The sequence below is a fragment of the Rhinatrema bivittatum genome, chromosome 15, assembly GCF_901001135.1.
Source record: "Rhinatrema bivittatum chromosome 15, aRhiBiv1.1, whole genome shotgun sequence".
NCBI classification, from domain to species: Eukaryota; Metazoa; Chordata; class Amphibia; order Gymnophiona; family Rhinatrematidae; genus Rhinatrema; species Rhinatrema bivittatum.
The window spans coordinates 13,839,703-13,858,705 of record NC_042629.1 but is presented as its reverse complement, the minus strand read 5'-3'; the positions used below and the strand labels follow the sequence as shown (position 1 = coordinate 13,858,705).

Below are 19,003 nucleotides of genomic sequence, written 5' to 3'. Positions count from 1 at the left end.
AGTTAGATGCCCCGTGGTATACCTCTGATTTACAGGAGCTAAAGAGGGTCCTTAGAAGTAAAGAGAGAACATGGAGGAGAAATCCTACCCCTATGTCTCTCAAGGCTTACAGAGCTTTAATTAGTAAATATAGAACAAATACTGCTAAAGCTAAATGTGATTTTTTTGCTAAGAAGATCCACGACTATAAATTCAACCCTAAGGTATTATTTTCCTATGCCCATGACAACTAAATCCAGTTGGTCTAACCTTATTCATGATATTTCAGCAGACAAATGTAATGAATTCCCTACTTTCTTCAGGGATAAAATCTCCAAGTTAATAGAGAATATTTCATTGGCGACTAAGCAAAAAATTATTCTTCCTAAGATTCCTGACCAGGGTTGGTCTATTTTTGATTGTGCAACTTCCACAGAAATAGAAATTCTCATTAAAAAGATGAACCCACGCGGCTTACCCAAGTGATTCCATTCCTATTAAATCCCACAGGGCTCCTCATTGTCTGCGACACTCTTTAATATTTATATGTTACCATTATGAAGGCTGCTTGCAGGTCTAGGCTTAACATATTACATATATGCAGATGATGTCCAAATTTTGCTCCCTATTTTGGGTTCCCTGGCCAACTCCCTAAAACTATGGAATTGTTATCTTTCTTCCATAAATCAATTATTAGCCAATATGAATTTATCTCTCAATCAACAAAAGACTGAAATTCTGTTAATTCGTAATAGGCTTGATCATAAGATGATTTTGGAAGCAGAGAATATGAAGCCAAAATCTGCTATAGTTAATGAAGTAAGGGATTTAGGGGTAATCCTGGATAGTGAATTAAATCTGAAAGGGTTTATTAACAAGCTGATTAAACATGGTTTCTTTTAGCTGCCAATTCTAAAGAAACTCAAACCGTATTTATATGCTAATGATTTTAGAACAGTTCTTCAAGTGCTGATCTTTTCAAAATTAGATTAATGTAACGCCCTTCTGTTGGGCCTCCCATTAGCCACCATTAGACCTCTCCAATTACTCCAGAATGCTGCCGAGAGAGTTCTAACAGGTTCTAAGAAGTATGACCATATTACATCTGTTTTAAAAGATCTGCATTGGTTACCTATTGTTTACCCAATCCAATTCGAAGTCTTATCTCTGATCCACAAATCCCTTTTTAACGATAATGTTGACTGGTTTAGCGTTGCACTCCATTTTCATACACCTCAACAGAATTTGCGATCGAAGAATAAAGGTTTATTAACCATACCATCTCCCAGGCTAGCTCATTTAAATTGTGTCAGAGAAAGAGTGCTGTCATTGGCAAGACCCAAACTATGGAATGATCTACCACCTGATCTAAGGCTTGACAGTAATTTGCAATCATTCAAGAAGAACCTAAAAACCTGGCTATTCAGGCAGGCATTTGGTGAGCAAACATGAAACCCTAAGGTCCTATATGTCATCAGGCCTTTTTTGACATTTGTTTCTCTTAATTGATGTACTATGTTATTTTAGATGATATTTTATTTTATCATATTTATTTTCTTATTTTGTTTTTATTGTATTTAACAATGTATAATATATATTTTTTTAATTTTGTGAATCGGTGTGATCTACCAGGAATATCGATATATAAAAATAGATAAATAATAATAAATAATAATTACACGCTGTCTTCTGTCAACCAGTTTATAATCCACGCCACCACCTTGGTGCTCACTCCTAAGCTTTTCATTTTATTCACAAGCCTCCTATGCGGGACCTTATCAAAAGCTTTACTGAAATCCAAGTAGATCACATCTAGTGTTCTTCCTCTATCCAATTCTTTAGTCACCCAATCAAAAAAATCAGTAAGATTTGTCTGCCAGGACCTTCCCCTGGTGAATCCATGCTGCCTCGGATCCAGAAATCCTCCTGACTGTACATAGTTCACGATCCTTTCCTTCAGCAAAGCCTCCATTAATTTTTCCACCACCAAGGAGAGGCTAACTGGCCTGTAGTTTCCAGCCTCTTCTCTGCTACCACTCTTGTGAAGCGTGACCACTACCGCTCTTCTCCAATCACTTGGCACCACTCCCATTTCCAGGGATCTATTGAACAAGTCATGCAGCGGACCCACCAGTACATCTCTTAGCTCCCCCAGTATCCTAGGATGAACCTTATATGGCCTCATGGCCTTGTCCACTTTCAGTTTTCATAGCTCTTCCCATACATTCTCTTCTGTAAATGGAGTTTCATCTACACCATCTCCATCTACGGTCTTGTCAACAAGCAACGGTCCTTCTCCAGGGTCTTCTTTAGTGAAAACCGAACTTAAGTATTTATTTAATATTTCTCCCATTACTTGCCACACAGTGCTCCTTGTCACCTTTCAATTTCACTATACCACTTTGGGCCTCCCTTCTTTCTCTGATACATCAAAACAATGTTTTGTCGCTTCTCTTTACCTCTTGGGCAATTCTTTCTTCTGCTTGACTTTTTGCTTTCCTGATTTCTTTCTTCTACTCCCTCATTTTTAACAGATATTCTTCCTTGTGTTCCTTTTTATGAGATCCTTTATATTCATGAATGCTTTTCTTTTTGCCTTAATTTTTTCAGCCAGCTCCTTAGAGAACCAGATTGGATTATTTTTCCTCTTACTCTTCTTTACTTTCCTAGCATTTATTTATTTATTTATTTATTTATTTAACAGTTTTTATATACTGACGTTCATCAAGGATATCACAACGGTGTACATTGAACAGAAGTATTACGCGCGAGGCGTTTGACAATAAAACATGATAAGGGTATATAAGTTTGAACTTGAGTGAACAGCTTAATATATGGGAACTAAAGAGGTAGTATAAGTGATAAATAAGATATATAACAGATAACCAGGGCTAAATAATATATACATGATAATGAACACAGCAAGATGCATAAAGATTTCAATATATAGATTTGTTGCCTTTGTAATAGCTCCTTTTAATTTGGCCCACTGTTGTTCCACCTCATCCATTTTCTCCCAGTCTTCCAGTTCTTCCTCCAGGTACGTCCCCATCTTGATAAATTCTATATTTGTGAAATTCAAAACTCAGGTCTTTATGTGACTTCTCTGTATCCTATTTTGTGATATCGAACCATACCGTCTGATGATCACTACTGATCAGGTGAGCCCCTACCTGAACATCAGAGACTTTATCCCCATTAGTGAGCACTAGATCGAGGATCAGACCCTGCCTTGTGGGTTCCTTTACCATTTGTTTGAACAGAGCACCTCGAAGGGCATCCATTCTCTCTACTTTTTGTAGATTCCACAGAAGGGATGCTCCAATCTACATCTGGAAGATTAAAATCTCCGAGTAACACTTCTCTCTTCTTTCCCAATTTTTGGATGTCCTCGATCAGGTTTCTGTCCAATTCATCGGTTTGGATTGGAGGCCTGTAGATCACACCAGTAAAAATGGAAGCACCATCTTCTCTTTTTAGGACAGTTCATAATGCTTCTTTTTTACCCCATGTCCCTTGCAATTCAGTTGCTTGGACATTGTTTTCTGTCCTCTCTATCCTTCCTTAACAAGTTATAGCCTGGGTTGGCCAAATCCCAGTCATGAGACTCAGTGAACCATGTCTCCTTAAAAACAACAATGTCCAATTCTGCCTCTACCATTAGGGCTTGCAGGTCTGGGATTTTATTGCTCAAACTACGAGCATTTGTGGTCATAGCTTTCCAGCTGCTCTTCCTAGTCACTATTTTTTGAACCGATTGATTTTGTTACTTTTGTCTTCCCACTTCCTGTATAGCTTAGGGGTGACAAAGCCCCTTAAATAGGTAGTCAGTTAAACAGAGGTCTAGTTCTGCATACAGCAGTCCACTTATTGCATACATCCAGAATAAGAGGAATCCAAGGTCACTGATGTATAACATCTCTCACTCAGTAACTGCGTGATATAGCTTTATTTTTCCATCAAGATAGCACATTTATATGCTTATTTTTTTATATTTCACCTTTTGTGACATTTCATAGCGGATTACATTACTTTAGGTATTTCTCTATCCCCAGATGAATTTTCAAAAGAGTTGCACATATAAATATTATATACAATTGTAACAATTTTCAAAAGCTATTTCCCTATGTTAGTACAGTTAACACGGGTAAAACATTTTGACAGTTCAATTGCATATAATGTAGCAATTTTCAAAAGCCCACTTACACAAATAAAGTGTACTTACACTTGTGAAACCCAGTTTTAAGTGTGTAAAGGTTTTTGAAAATCAGGCCTTTTGTATCTGAGGCAATGGAGAGGGAAGTGATTTGCCCAATGCACATGAAGACACGGAGCTATTACATCCCCTCCTCCCATAGCCCACAACACATTTCTTGTGTCAGATGTATTTTCAGATTTAATCAGGGGTTGCTGGTGGGGAGGGGTAGGTTTCCCTTTCTCAGCTTTATGGCTTTGCAACATTTCTAAATTTAGATTTGCATTATACTTTTTCAATACCTTAATATTTTTATGACTTTGCCAAACAATCACTAAGATTTTCATCAAAAATTGCACAAAAAAGGCATAGACATTTTTTTAAAGCAAGTTTAACAGTAAATTAAAATGCATGAGTAGAGAAGGGGTGTGTTTAAGAGGAAGAAAAAAAGAGAGCCCTGCGCTTCCATGTCAGATTAATTACATTCTTCACACACTGCAGGTGCCTGCTTAGAATTCTTCCTTTTCGAGTTGTCTGTAGTGTAAGAAGAGATTATTTTTAGGGATTTATAGATGCACTATATATTGTCATATTTCTCCAAACGTATCCCCTCTCCATAGGGTTTTTAAAATCATCATTTCATTTGTAAAATAGTAGAATGAAACATATCCCCTTCTCAAACCTCAGCTGTACAACTGCAAACACAAATTCTATTCCCTATGCTCAGTCTATGGTTCCATAAGAGAATTTAGATTGCAGATGAAACTCTGATTCAGATAAGCATTATTTATCTTGCTTGCTTATTTATGGATTAATATAGCACTTAAAAAAAAAAAGCACATCCATGAATAGTAATCATAAGGCAGATCCAGTGCAACAGGCAAGCCAAGGTCACAGCCAAACATTGCGAATTCACAGAGAAATCAAGTAGGCTACCCAAAATAAACCAGAGATTTAATGGCAGAAGAGATCCCTAAATTTGTGCCCCCCAATGCTCCAAGCACCAGACTCCTTATTCCTCCTTTCTCTTTTGGTTGGATCTGTGCACCACTGACTGTGGCTGCAAAGCCAGACAAGGGTTTCCTCCTTATTTTGTTAAGGAGCCTCATGTTTGTGGACACATGGTCCCAGCGGGGCTGTGGTTAGCCATCCTGTAGTAGTTTGATAACGTAAACAAATAAATAAATCCTCCACGTGTGCAGCGGATTACGCTGTGAACCTGCCACCCAGTCACTGCCTCGCTGGCCACAGCATGAAACCTACTGCCTGGGTTTGCCCTGGGAAATAAAGACAAAAATCATTTGTACAAATTAATAAAAAAAAAATAAGAGGAAAAGAAAATTTACAAACTCAAAAAATAAAACAAAACCATCCCCCATCACGTACAAATAAAAAAAAAATGTTAAGTCAAAGTAAAGGTAAATTTCCTTTCTAAATGTAGCAGAAGGAGCATTTCCAAAGATTCATTACTCTTCATCAAAGAGTTTTCACAAAGTCCTGTAAAACATTATCGGGCCTTTTATCCATTTAAACTCGTTATTATTATCAAGGCACATAGTGATGCACAGGACATGTGCGACGACTGTGTACTATCATCATTTTCCTAAAACATTTGCACCGAAACATCTCCTGGCTCCACCCTTTACTCCATAAATAAGCAGTCGACTGCCTGGCAGGTGAATTTCCTAGTATGAGCTCAGCTGAAATGGTTAATTTAAGGAGTTTTGGACTCCATTCTTCCTGAGACTGCAGGCTTATTTCCCAGAAACCTGGAGAGCAGACTCCCTGGGTTATTTATTATTAGAGGCTGCTTAGTAATATAATAAGCTCAAGTGGGATCTGCCTGTGCAGCTGATAAAACAGGTGTGGAGGCTCCTGATACGTCTTTTAATTCTCTCTCTGTATTTATCTTCCTTGGTCTCTCTCACTCTTGTGCTATATTTTTTCTTTCTCTATGTGAAAAGTCACCTTTTATTTCTAGTCATGGACCTGATTCACAAGGGTTTTTCTCCCATTCTGCTACGGGGAAAGGCCTTGATGAATCAGGCTTTGAATGTGTCTTCTGGAAAAGATTATAATGGTTCCCATTCACTTTGCAAATAGTGGGGACTGGATCTCACGGTGCTACAGAGTCCTTCGCCTCACAATTGCCAGCTCGGATCAGTAGGGGCGTTGTAAAGGTTTCCTATGTAAAATGAGCCGGTGGCCTCAGTCCAGTTCCAGAGAACATTGCAGTCCCTAGAAATCTGTGAATCTGGCTGCACACTTTAGCACTGGTCAGCAGAGAAAGACTTTCCAAATGGATGTTTGGACTTCCATCAGGGTCTCGTGGGGTTTTGCGTTTCATAAGGTTCCTGTGATTAGAGTCCCACTGGGATCCCTACTAAGGAGTGTGCCATGGTACATAGGCCGAGCAGTGTAGAGCCCAGCAATATGCCCCAGCAGCTGTCAGGTTTATTCTTGTTTGCATATTGACAAGTCACTCCCCTAGTGTCTGTGTGGATGTTTGACTTTGGAGTTGAGGGAGAAGAAGCTTTTTCCTTTCAGTTTTCTTATGTTTGTATAGTATAGGCCCAAAGCTTTGGCTGAGAAGTTTCAGAGATTTATTCCAGTTCATATTCAGTGGCTGATAATTTATCTTTCTTTTTGAGCAATTTATTCATTGAGCAATGTTTGCTACGATAACATTTTTACCAGTCATCCAGATGTCCCTCAGTCTGAGGGACTCTACAGCCAGTCCAGTAATTGGTTGAGGGAATGAATCCCCAGCTCGTTCCCTACCCTGGAGTTACTACCCTGGTGCTCACTAAGAGCCCACAGTTAAGGAGGTGCCCAAGAGGTGCATAAGGGGAGGAGAGGAGGAAACTGGACAGATCAAGCAGTAGATTGCAGGCATTTCAGTAGAGCGGAGGATCCTTTCCAGTTTGCCCAGGGCAGCTTCAAAATCCATCCAAAGAGAGAGAAGGGTCCCTAATGGACACAGATTCACAGATTTACTGCTTTTAAATTGTATCCACTGCCATATACTCATGTTGACCAGTTTCTCCAGTAAGGTTTTATGCTGGACCTCTGTCAGTGTCCGGCTTCTGTATCGGTGCACAGAAGGTAACATGTATCACCTCTTGGAGGTTTATCCTTGTCCTCCCCCCCCCCCCCTGCCGGTGGAAGACCTGTAATTTCGGTCTGATAGAGCAAGTGCAGGACTTGATAGAGTGCCCCTAACCTTAAGGACAGTTCAGGTTGGGCTACATCTGTTGTTCTGGATCCTGGACTATTTTTATATTAATCCCCAAGGTCAGGGAAAAAAGGAATTACATTTCCTTTCCTTGTTAATTGGGCTATTTAAATCTACACTAATTGATTCTTGCCTAGAACAACACTATCACTCCAATACCATTTGTTTGTACTTGGTTTTGTTTTTGGTGGCTTATCAATTTTATACCCCAAACAATAATCACCAAAAAGAGTGAACAACCAAAATGTTAGAAAGAAATCACTCCAATTTTGCCTGATGAAAAAATACTTGCTAAAAATGCACGTAGAGTTATTACTCATAAAGGTAGCAACTAACACCCTTATCTTATGATGAAGGGGGCCACAAATCAGCATTACGCTTTTATGCTTATAATCTCATGACTTTTTTTTACTATATTTATGCAGATCTCCAATGTGAATTATACTTCTTTCAATATTTCATCTTATAGCATTCAAAAACCAAAATGTCATCCAATTTGAACCAAAAATCAAAAACTTATCTTGCTGCATTAAAACAAAACCTCTATCATAACTGAACACAGGCTGTATTTTGAAGTCAATCTTCCTCAAGGGTGTGATAATATCCATTTTTTTTCACAAATGCTGTTTTTCTCCAATTTTTGCTGTATCGGCCGTCTCAATGTTCATGAAAAATACTGTCCGATTTATCAGTCCCCCTTTTATGTTATAGAATTAAAAAGGTAATGATGATGATTTGTGGCCTGTTTCATCATAAGATGAAGAAGTGTTGGTCGCCACCCTATGTGTATTTAATTTTAGCAAGTGTTTTTTCATCAAGCAAGATTGGAGTGACTTTTTTCTAACATTTTCTATTTTATATCCTAAAAATTGGGTAACAGAATATTATTTCGTTTTTGATTATTGTAGAATTTGAATTTTTAATGAACAGCGGCAAACAAAACACCCCCACATTTTTAGAAAATTCCTTTAGATCTGAGGAAAACAATTCTTAAAAATGAGCCTGAAACTACATCAGAGCACCGAGTTCAACTTTAAAGCTGAGTCAGAGGCAATTCAATGTTAAACATTGTGAGTGGCTCCTTGAAACCGCAGTATTTCTGGTTCTGAAAATGCTAATTAGAATATTTGGCAGTGATTTCAAAACTTAAGGAAAGTGTGACTGGATATCATAGAGCAGCAGTTCATGAGCAAGAGCTAGGTCTATTGGATGAGATATGACGTAACCTGCTCAGGTCAGAGGGAGAGAGAAGAGCATATTGCGCTAGACCACTGAAATAGGTAGACATAGAGATCAGAAAATAATGTGAATTAGTGCAGGAAAAAATGTCCCTTACAACTTGTTTATTTCTACATAATAAGGCAAATTTTAAAAGCCCTACACATGCCAAAGCTGGGAGACATGCGAGTATCTCGGGCCAGTGCGCACTGCGCGGATTTTAAGAAGCATCTGAGCAAGCGCGCATCTCCCGGTATGCGCCCAAATGGAAAAGGCAAAAAGGGGCGAGGCATGAACAGGGTCTGGGAGGGGCATGGGCGGTCCAGGTATGTAACATAAGTATTTACACGCACAAGCATACTCCAGGGTCCCCTACCGTGTAACTTTACGTCTGCTATGGTGTGGAAGTAATGGTTGGGGGGAAAAGGGGGTCATATTAACTAGGGGGGTTAGGAAGTCCTATCCTTTACCTGGGTTAACTGGGAACGGACTGGGGAAACTGGTAATTGTTTCGGCGTGCATATCTAATAAAATCCCCCCACAAGCGGTAGAGTCGGCATTTGCGCACGTGCGCATCAATGTAAAATCATGCGCACATGTACATGCGTGTAGCCGATTTTATAACAGGCACACATATATGCGTATATGTTATAAAATGGCCGCCTCTCTGGGTGCGAGCCAGCAACCATGCATACATGTATGCCTGCGCAGCTGTTTGAAAGTTACCGTCAAGAAGACAAAGAAAAAATTATTAATGATCTTTCAGTTGATTAAATAATTGAATGCAGAATAGGAATTACTCATTTTTCTGTGCAAGAATGTGCAGGTATCTAGAACAGGGATAGGTAACTCTGGTCCTCAGTTGCCACAAACTGGCCTGCTTTTCAGGATATCCGTAACGTTTATGCATGAGATAGATTTGCATGCACTCCCTATCCCTGATCTAGAATGAATAAAATAATTTATTTTTCAGGCATTATGGAAACAACTAATAGAGCTTCTGTGTGTGAAAGACATATGGTTGCTTTTTGAGAAAAGGGGAATACTCATGCAATCGCAGGACAAATGATGTGTAAGAATCAAATGTTAAATTTGCCACTCAGAAGTGCTTAGGCCTGTGTTGCTTGTCCTGATGTAGGATTATCAATTGTCTTTATTAGCTCTAAGAATTAATCAACTGGCAGAATTCTACTGTGTATTATTAAAACATGTTGCGTGTTTATGAATCCAAGGCATCTATGTATTTCATGGGCATTTGAGAACTGTTCATGATCTGTGTCTGACTTGCTGCAAGTTTTTTGTGCTTTATCATTACGTACCATCTGGTTGGTTTGGACGAATGATTGCATCAACCCTCTCCTGATTTTGGGCCTTTAGTTGTTGAGAAAACTGCTTGATTAGTCCTTATATTGTGCAAGTTGTGTGAAGAAAACAATATTTACTGTGATGACACGGAAATCATGGTGGACACTCCCAGACCACCTGATCCTCGTGGCGCCACTTTTGAAAAGTTGATCATGCTGGGATTATACTGTAGGGAACAGAGTGGATTATACATGTTTTGTATGGTTTGCATGGACCTAATATTCATGGTGTGTTAAAGAACATTTTCAAACCTTTTTTTAAAAGAACCCTCGAGAGGTTATGTGGATTTGCAGCAGAGTTCTCATTAGTATTCTATGTGATGTTTTTGTGTATGTGTTTTTGTGTGTGTGTGATTTGTTTGTTTTGGATTATATTGGCCCTTAATAGTGTCTTTTAAATGTTATATTGTGGTGGTAATTTTGTTTTTTTGTTGTTTATTTGGTGGTATATAGGGTAGTCTTTAATTTTTATAATTTTTTCAGATTTCTTTATACTTTTTGAATTTGTTATATATTTGTTTTGAGATTATTTGTTTTGTTATTTGCATTATGTGATTGCATTTAAAAGGTGTTACATTTTATTTTTAATACATCTGTCCCTTGGTTATTTTGATAAATAAGACATTTGACATGTGGAAAATAAATTGTGTGCCATGCCTGTTTGGTTAGATGAAGTTAAACAACAGGTATGCCTTTCATTATCAAGAATTGTTAAGAGTATCTCCTCTTTATTTCTGGAAGAACGTTCACTTAATATATTCTTCAGATGAGGTTCCCAAAATTTCAGTATTTCTTGGCTTGAGGGAAGCAGCCTGGTTTTACCCCCACACGTTTGAATGTGTGGGGGTAAAAAGGTCAGTGAAAAGATCTATTAGACTAATACATTTCTTGACCAGCTTTTGGGAGCTACATGCTTCCATCAGGTCCATTGGTTCTGGGGGCAAATTTGGAGAGACCCCCAAGTAAGTGTACATGTGCCATGCGCCTAATTTTTGAAGGGAAGTTACATCCCATTCTGGGAACACCTCTTTCTAACCTGGCTTCAGATGGACCCACTAAGGCAACGTTCAGCCTGGCCAGTTTACCCAGGTCACCCGTTAACCTGAGCCAATGACTTTGAAATTGCCCTCCTCATGACAGTGATGAACCTTTTGTAAATACTGAGTTAGAGTATAGCTTCCTGATGTTTTGGATGCTTTCCTACTACTGAAATGCAGTGAATCTTTTGGCTAAATTAATGGTACAGCCTTACTGTACTGTGGAAGGAAAAGGATCAGCGTGATACTTCACTGTAGCACATGTTTTTGCCATTTTTGAGGTGCTGTACACATTCAAGATGAAGACAGTCCCTTCCCCAGTTGCCTTCTGATATTATCTTCTCCATCTGATTAGCCTTGATTCCCTCTAATTACTGAGCAGCACTACTCTCGCTTTCCTTAATATATTCTGAATGTTAATTGTTAGTTTCACACGTTGAGAGATGAGCAGCATCTCCTTGAATCACATTATGCTAACATTTTTCAAAGATCTCTGACATGCAGAACCTTCCTGCCCCCTCTATATTCTCTCTCTCTTATGTGACCTTTAATAACCTCTTGATGTCCTTATCTGACACACAATGGTCCTTCGTTGTATGTCTGGTCCCACTGTTCTTCTTCTAGTACGTATTGGAAAGCTAAATTATTAAAAGTATGATTTTTAATGGCAATGAAACATAGCCACCCCTGGGGTACAGGTGAACCCAACTATTATGTATAGCTCATTATATTGCAGCACAATGGAGCTAGCTCAATAAGCAAGTAAGCTTGATCAAACATGAGGCAAAGATGAGCTTCAACTCCTATTTCTGAAAACTCTTGCTGTTTTCTTATATAAGTTGCACCAATTTTCAAAGAAAACTTACGTGCATGTCCACTTTGAAAATAATCACGGCAAAATCATGCACACACAATCACACCTGCTATTTGGTGCCCACAGCTTGGCACATACTTTTTAAAATCAAAAGTGCCAGCCCCCTGTAATGCTTCTACCCTGTATGCACTGGGGGTATAGTGCATAAACACTATATGCATGTAATTTTATGCACGCTATCAGTTGCACCGTTTTCTCAATGGCCATTTTCACAGGTAGTACATAGACAATTGGCCTTTACAAGAGTAAAGCAAAACAAGTGAAATAGATTCCCTGTACCAGAACAGCTCTTCATGGTTCCTGTTTCATGCTGTAGAAATGATTCCTGTCAAAAATCATCTTGCTGGTACAATGTTCTGTCTCATCCTTGTGAAGCTCTTCAGAAAGTCACAGCAGCCTGTGTGTTCATAGCAGATTTAGGCAGTTTAGGAATTTTAAAGCAAAATAAATATGGAAGCCCGTCTCTCTCCTCCATGTCCCAGCGCTAGAACTGGTGCCAGGCATTTGCAGTGAAACAAAGGCTGAAACTTGCTGTCTCCCTATTATTGTTTGACCTGTGTGTCCTGAAAGAAGACTGACAGAATCAGAGCCGCTGACTGTCAGCACCTACAACACTCAGCCCAGGAGCATTGGAGCTGGTTGGTGAGGGGGGAAGGTGTCTGTTCAGGAAATGCACGTGAGATAATACATTGGGTCTGATATCCAGATTGATTAATGTCTTTCGTGCATATTTATCATGGGTAACCTGACAAATGAGGCCTTCTACAGGACTCCCAGGGACGGGACTGAGAACCACTGACTTACAGCGTCTTAATTCAGACAGAAACTGACAGAATACATTGTTACAGCTTAATAAAAATATCCTCTGCATTACTGTCAATGCATGAGCCATCTCTGAATTGACACCTTTGAGATTCATTTAATATTTGCTTTCTTTCTACTAGAGAAGCTTTCCCTTAAGAAAAGAATCTATTGTATTGATAGCAGTTGTGAAAATTGTTGGAGTGCAGAGGGAGTAGAAGATAATTACATTGTTTGTATAGAAACTATTAGACATTACATATTGTTGTGCAAATAAATGATGAATTCTCTACATCCCTCAGTATGTCCAGGTCAAGTTCACAATTATATCTTAAAGCTCGTAGGTAGTCTAAGCCCATTTATATAGTAACATAGTGAATGATGGCAGATAAAGACCAAAATGGTCCAGCTAGTCTGCCTAGCAAGTTTTTATTTTTTAAAGGTGGTAGCACCTGCTGCTCCATGCAGGCTACCCCCAAGCCTTCTGTTAAGGGTAGTAGCACCTGCTTATCCTTGCAGGTTACCCCCAAGCCTTCTGTTAAGGGTAGTAGCACCTGCTTATCCTTGCAGGTTACCCCCAAGCCTTCTGTTAAGGGTAGTAGCAGCTGCTTCTCCATGCAGGTTACCCCCAAGCCTTCTGTTAAGGGTAGTAGCAGCTGCTTCTCCATGCAGGTTACCCCAAGCCTTCTGTTAAGGGTAGTAGCACCTGCTTATCCTTGCAGGTTACCCCCAAGCCTTCTGTTAAGGGTAGTAGCAGCTGCCGCTCCATGCAGGCTACCCCCAAGCCTTCTGCTAAGGATAGTAGTACCTCCTGATCCATGCAGGCTACCCCAAACCTTCTATTTAGGGTAGTAGCACCTGCTGCTCCATGCAGGTTACCCCCAAGCCTTCTGTTAAGGGTGGTAGTAGCAGCTGCTTCTCCATGCAGGTTACCCCCAAGCCTTCTGTTAAGGGTAGTAGCAGCTGCTTCTGCATGCAGGCTACCCCAAGCTTTCTGTTAAGGGTAGTAGCAGCTGCTTCTCCATGCAGGTTACCCCCAAGCCTTCTGTTAAGGGTAGTAGTACCTCCTGATCCATGCAGGCTACCCCCAAGCCTTCTGTTAAGGGTAGTAGCAGCTGCCGCTCCATGCAGGCTACCCCCAAGCCTTCTGCTAAGGATAGTAGTACCTCCTGATCCATGCAGGCTACCCCAAACCTTCTATTTAGGGTAGTAGCACCTGCTGCTCCATGCAGGTTACCCCCAAGCCTTCTGTTAAGGGTGGTAGTAGCAGCTGCTTCTCCATGCAGGTTACCCCCAAGCCTTCTGTTAAGGGTAGTAGCAGCTGCTTCTCCATGCAGGCTACCCCAAGCTTTCTGTTAAGGGTAGTAGCAGCTGCTTCTCCATGCAGGTTACCCCCAAGCCTTCTGTTAAGGGTAGTAGTACCTCCTGATCCATGCAGGCTCCCCCCCAAGCCTTCTGTTAAGGGTAGTAGCAGCTGCCGCTCCATGCAGGCTACCCCCAAGCCTTCTGCTAAGGATAGTAGTACCTCCTGATCCATGCAGGCTACCCCAAACCTTCTATTTAGGGTAGTAGCACCTGCTGCTCCATGCAGGTTACCCCCAAGCCTTCTGTTAAGGGTGGTAGTAGCAGCTGCTTCTCCATGCAGGTTACCCCCAAGCCTTCTGTTAAGGGTAGTAGCAGCTGCTTCTCCATGCAGGCTACCCCAAGCTTTCTGTTAAGGGTAGTAGCAGCTGCTTCTCCATGCAGGTTACCCCCAAGCCTTCTGTTAAGGGTAGTAGTACCTCCTGATCCATGCAGGCTACCCCCAAGCCTTCTGTTAAGGGTAGAAGCAGCTGCCGCTCCATGCAGGCTACCCCCAAGCCTTCTGCTAAGGATAGTAGTACCTCCTGATCCATGCAGGCTACCCCAAACCTTCTATTTAGGGTAGTAGCACCTGCTGCTCCATGCAGGTTACCCCCAAGCCTTCTGTTAAGGGTGGTAGTAGCAGCTGCTTCTCCATGCAGGTTACCCCCAAGCCTTCTGTTAAGGGTAGTAGCAGCTGCTTCTCCATGCAGGCTACCCCAAGCTTTCTGTTAAGGGTAGTAGCAGCTGCTTCTCCATGCAGGCTACCCCAAGCTTTCTGTTAAGGGTAGTAGCAGCTGCTGCTCCATGCAGGTTACCCCCAAGCCTTCAGTTAAGGGTAGTAGCAGCTGCTTCTCCATGCAGGCTACCCCAAGCTTTCTGTTAAGGGTAGTAGCAACTGCTGCTCCATGCAGGTTACCCCCAAGCCTTCAGTTAAGGGTAGTAGCAGCTGTCACTCCATGCAGTTCAGCCCTAAGCAGAAATGTAAACTTTAAGGGGTAGATTTTAAAAGGTGCGTGCGGGAGTAGATTTGTTCGCAACCCGGCGCGAACAAATCTACTACTGATTTTATAACATCTGCCTCAGGCAGGCGTAACTTGCCGGCGCGCCATGTTCTGGTCCGGGGGCTGGTCCAGAGGCTGTGGCCATGCCCCTGGAACGCCCCTGGGCCAGAACCACACCCACGGCCCCAACCCTGGAATGCCCCCGATGACGCACAGGCCGCAACACGCCCCCAACACGCCCCCCCAGGAAAGCCCCAGGACTTACGAGTGCCCCGGGGCTTGTGCGCATTGCCGAGCCTATGCAAGATAGGCTCGGCGCACGTAGGGGGTGGAAGGGGCAGCTTTTCGGGGGGTTACACGTGGATCTTACACGCGTAACCCTTTGAAAATCTGCTCCTAAGTGTAATAGTAAAGTTACCCCAGTTGTTGATTTCCATTCTCTAGCCAGCAGGGCATGACACAGAAGCTCTGAATGAAATGATTGTTACAAGTTTATTTAAATTTAAAATGTTTAGATGATTCAAAATTATATGGCTCCAAACTAGAAGTATTTTCATGTTTTTGGAAATCAAAGCATTTCTATTTCAAAAAAACACAAAGAGCATGTTTTGGAAATTGGTTTCTTAATATTTTCTCAAGGGTTTGGGCAGTAAATGAAAAGTACAAGGAGAGATGGAAGTGGGAAATGTGTACATCAGTTTCGGGCCGATACAAAAAGAAGTGCGGGAGAGCCAGCGAGCGCCTGCTCTCCCGACGCGCGCAATTTAGTATCGGCCCGAATGCAAATGAGGACCCGCGGTAAAAAGAGGCACAAGGGACTCTATGCTGGTTACTCTTGTCTGCTGAAAAAGCCTTCTTGGATAGTATCCTGCTTTCTTGGCAGGTGGCCCACTCGTAGGGTGCATTCTATCTGGCAGACACTTCTTGTGGTCATTGCTCTCCAGTTTCTTGTAGTGGGGAGAGAAGGGTGGAGCGGCTAGGATTGGTTTAAGGCTGTAGAAGGAGGGGTCCTGCACATCCCACCCTGTGGCCTTGCTTGATGTTTTTTGTAACTGTTCTGCTGTGAATACGTTTGGATTCCGTGTGTACCAATGGGTCAAACAGAAGACACAGTCATACAGGTAATGCAGTCTCTGGAAGAAGTGATCCAAGTAGAAATTGCTTTGGGCCCCCTTGGTTAGGGAATATTAGCTGCTGCTGTATTTTTATCAGTCATTTTCGTGTTTGGGGGCACTAGTTAAATGAGATGCGTGAGGAAGATCTGGATCTGTTATGCTAGCAGTGAAATAAAATATGGTGTATTCTATATTTAAGACAAGGTTCGCCACAACAGGTTTTGGTGGTTGTTATATGGACAACAGTCAATCCATGCAGAATGGGAAATCCTTCTAATCTGTATCCTGAGATCTGGGAAGGTCAGAATAGAACTGGGAGGTACTATTCCCATAGAGGGATCTGGGAGGAAGAAAGAAGACAGGATAGAGTTTCTTAAAAGCTTTTGCTGGCTCTACAGTATTATTTTAATTAGCTTCTAAACATGTGCTGCCTTTTCCATGCTATGTTTTAAACAAATTACACTGAATAGCTTAAGTGGAAGCATGCCCCTGGGTTGCGCAATCACCCCTCTCCTTCAGCCTTTCTTTTCTTCCTTCTCTTATTCTTTTCTCTCAACATCCCTTCATGTCTTCTCTTTCACCACGCTCATCTTGATGCTCCCATAATGTCACCTCTCTGTCTTCTCTTCCTCCTTACATTGCTTTCCTCCCCATTTCCGATTTCTTTTATTTTTCTTTTATTTTCCTTATACACGTTGCAAGTTTGAAACGATCTCAGTAGTCAGCCTGGTCCTTTCTGACATGGCCTTTATTGTCATTGGCTGACAGGGGGCAATATTTATGACTGAGCTGACCTGGCAAACCATGAATCAGATTATATGACAGGAATCCAAATGCTACAACTGAAGAATATTTACACTTCTGTGTGGTGACACTAGACAGCTAGAATACATACTGGGACAGTAATCTGAGTCCAAAGTACACCGTAGGAGCTTTCAAAAAACTTTAAACACTATTTGCTTTTCAGAAATGAAATATAAATCAGAATAAAAGGAGAGAAACTCAACAACTTTGTTTTAACTAGAAAGTGAATTACATAACATGTTTTTGTTGGTTCTACTGATTTTACAATATTCTGCTTAATGAAATAATAAGGAAAACACAGCAGGAAGCTTGAAGGCATATTTTTATTTTTTCTTATGCTTTGCTTATTGTGAAAGCTTAGGAAAGGGAGCATAGTAAGCAGGCAGAAGTGAGATTTTTAACCTTACATTCATTCATCTTTGTAGAGCATAAATAATCTACTGTGATCAATCTCTTCCGTAGCTTCTGAGTTCTGACCGATCTTTGAAACTTATCAATCTTTTGGTATGTTATCTGGCAGTACTTGAGCTGTGACACACTGTGCTAGTTTTGATTATTGTTTTCTATTGTCATCATTGTTAATGTCTTTTCTTTCAGTGGGAAGAGATTAGCGGAGTCGATGAGCATTATACTCCAATCAGAACCTACCAAGTATGCAATGTCATGGACCAGAGCCAGAACAACTGGCTAAGAACAAACTGGATCCCACGTAATTCAGCTCAGAAGATCTATGTGGAGCTCAAATTTACTTTGAGGGACTGCAATAGTATTCCTCTGGTTCTGGGCACTTGCAAGGAGACATTTAACCTTTACTACTTGGAATCAGATGATGACCATGGGGTCAAGTTCAGGGAGCACCAGTTTACAAAGATTGATACAATTGCAGCTGATGAGAGTTTTACTCAGATGGACCTAGGGGACCGCATTTTAAAACTCAACACAGAAGTTAGAGAAGTGGGACCTGTAAGCAAAAAAGGCTTTTACTTGGCTTTTCAGGATGTTGGTGCGTGTGTTGCCTTAGTTTCTGTCCGCGTATACTTCAAAAAGTGCCCCTTCACCGTGAAGAACCTAGCCATGTTCCCAGATACGGTGCCGATGGACTCTCAGTCCCTGGTGGAAGTAAGAGGTTCTTGCGTCAATCACTCCAAAGAGGAAGAAGCCCCCCGGATGTACTGCAGCACAGAAGGGGAGTGGCTGGTACCCATTGGGAAGTGCTTATGTAACAGTGGCTATGAAGAGAGAGCATATACTTGCCAAGGTAATAATGAATTATTTATCACCAATAAACCCTTTCTTTTGCTATAGTTTTTGGCTTGAGCCATATGAATAAAATTCATATTTTGCAGCTTTTTCATTTTGAAAGGTGCACCAGTATTAAATGAATTACAAATAAACTCCTTGTTAAGAAAAGCATTATACCAAATTCAGATCATTTGTAAACATCTGCTGTATTTTCAAAATATTTTTCCAAGTCTGGCTTTAAGAATCTCTTTTAACTTTGTGTTGACCAAAGCCAAGGAATAGATCTCACATTTGGCTGTCCCCTTAGGGCCATAAACATAAGAACAAATCCTGCCTGCTTGTGAATGAATAACGCTGGTTCATCTGGAGTCTATAAAACAGATAACATACAAGGGCCCAATTTACTATTGCTTTTCACCCACGCTATAAATCAGGTCCATAGGCAGAATCTCTCTAAAGGAAAAGATTAAAAATAAAATAGTTACTATAACAATCAGACAATTACATTTCATAAATCTGTCGTTCGCAGGCAGACCCTAATCTGGAGAATGAATCTTGGCATGGAACTGTGTAGCCCTCTAGTTTGACTTCAGTTGCATGTCGTCATCATGTAGAACTCTAGTGCCTTAAATCTTTAGCAAACGTGACAGGCTCTGGCTGTGCATGTGATGTCCTGCTGCCATGACAGTTTGTGCTGGGTCACCCACCTGTCAGAGGCTTCACCATGCAGCAATTGCAAAGGTTTCCCTATGAAAGAGTCGGTAATCCAAGCTCTTGACGTCAGCAGCTCAGCA

The 19,003-nt window shown here is 41.1% G+C and overlaps 1 protein-coding gene across 2 annotated transcripts in view; it reads left to right on the top strand.

Annotated features, from left to right (window-relative positions):
* The window catches only part of EPHA3 (EPH receptor A3), a 276,444-nt gene that overhangs the window by 78,711 nt on the left and 178,730 nt on the right, over positions 1 to 19,003 (top strand). For both annotated transcript variants that reach the window (XM_029578191.1, XM_029578190.1), the window contains exon 3: positions 17,565 to 18,225. In XM_029578191.1, the coding sequence (XP_029434051.1) occupies positions 17,565 to 18,225 (661 nt within the window). The remainder of the gene's footprint in view (positions 1 to 17,564; positions 18,226 to 19,003) is intronic.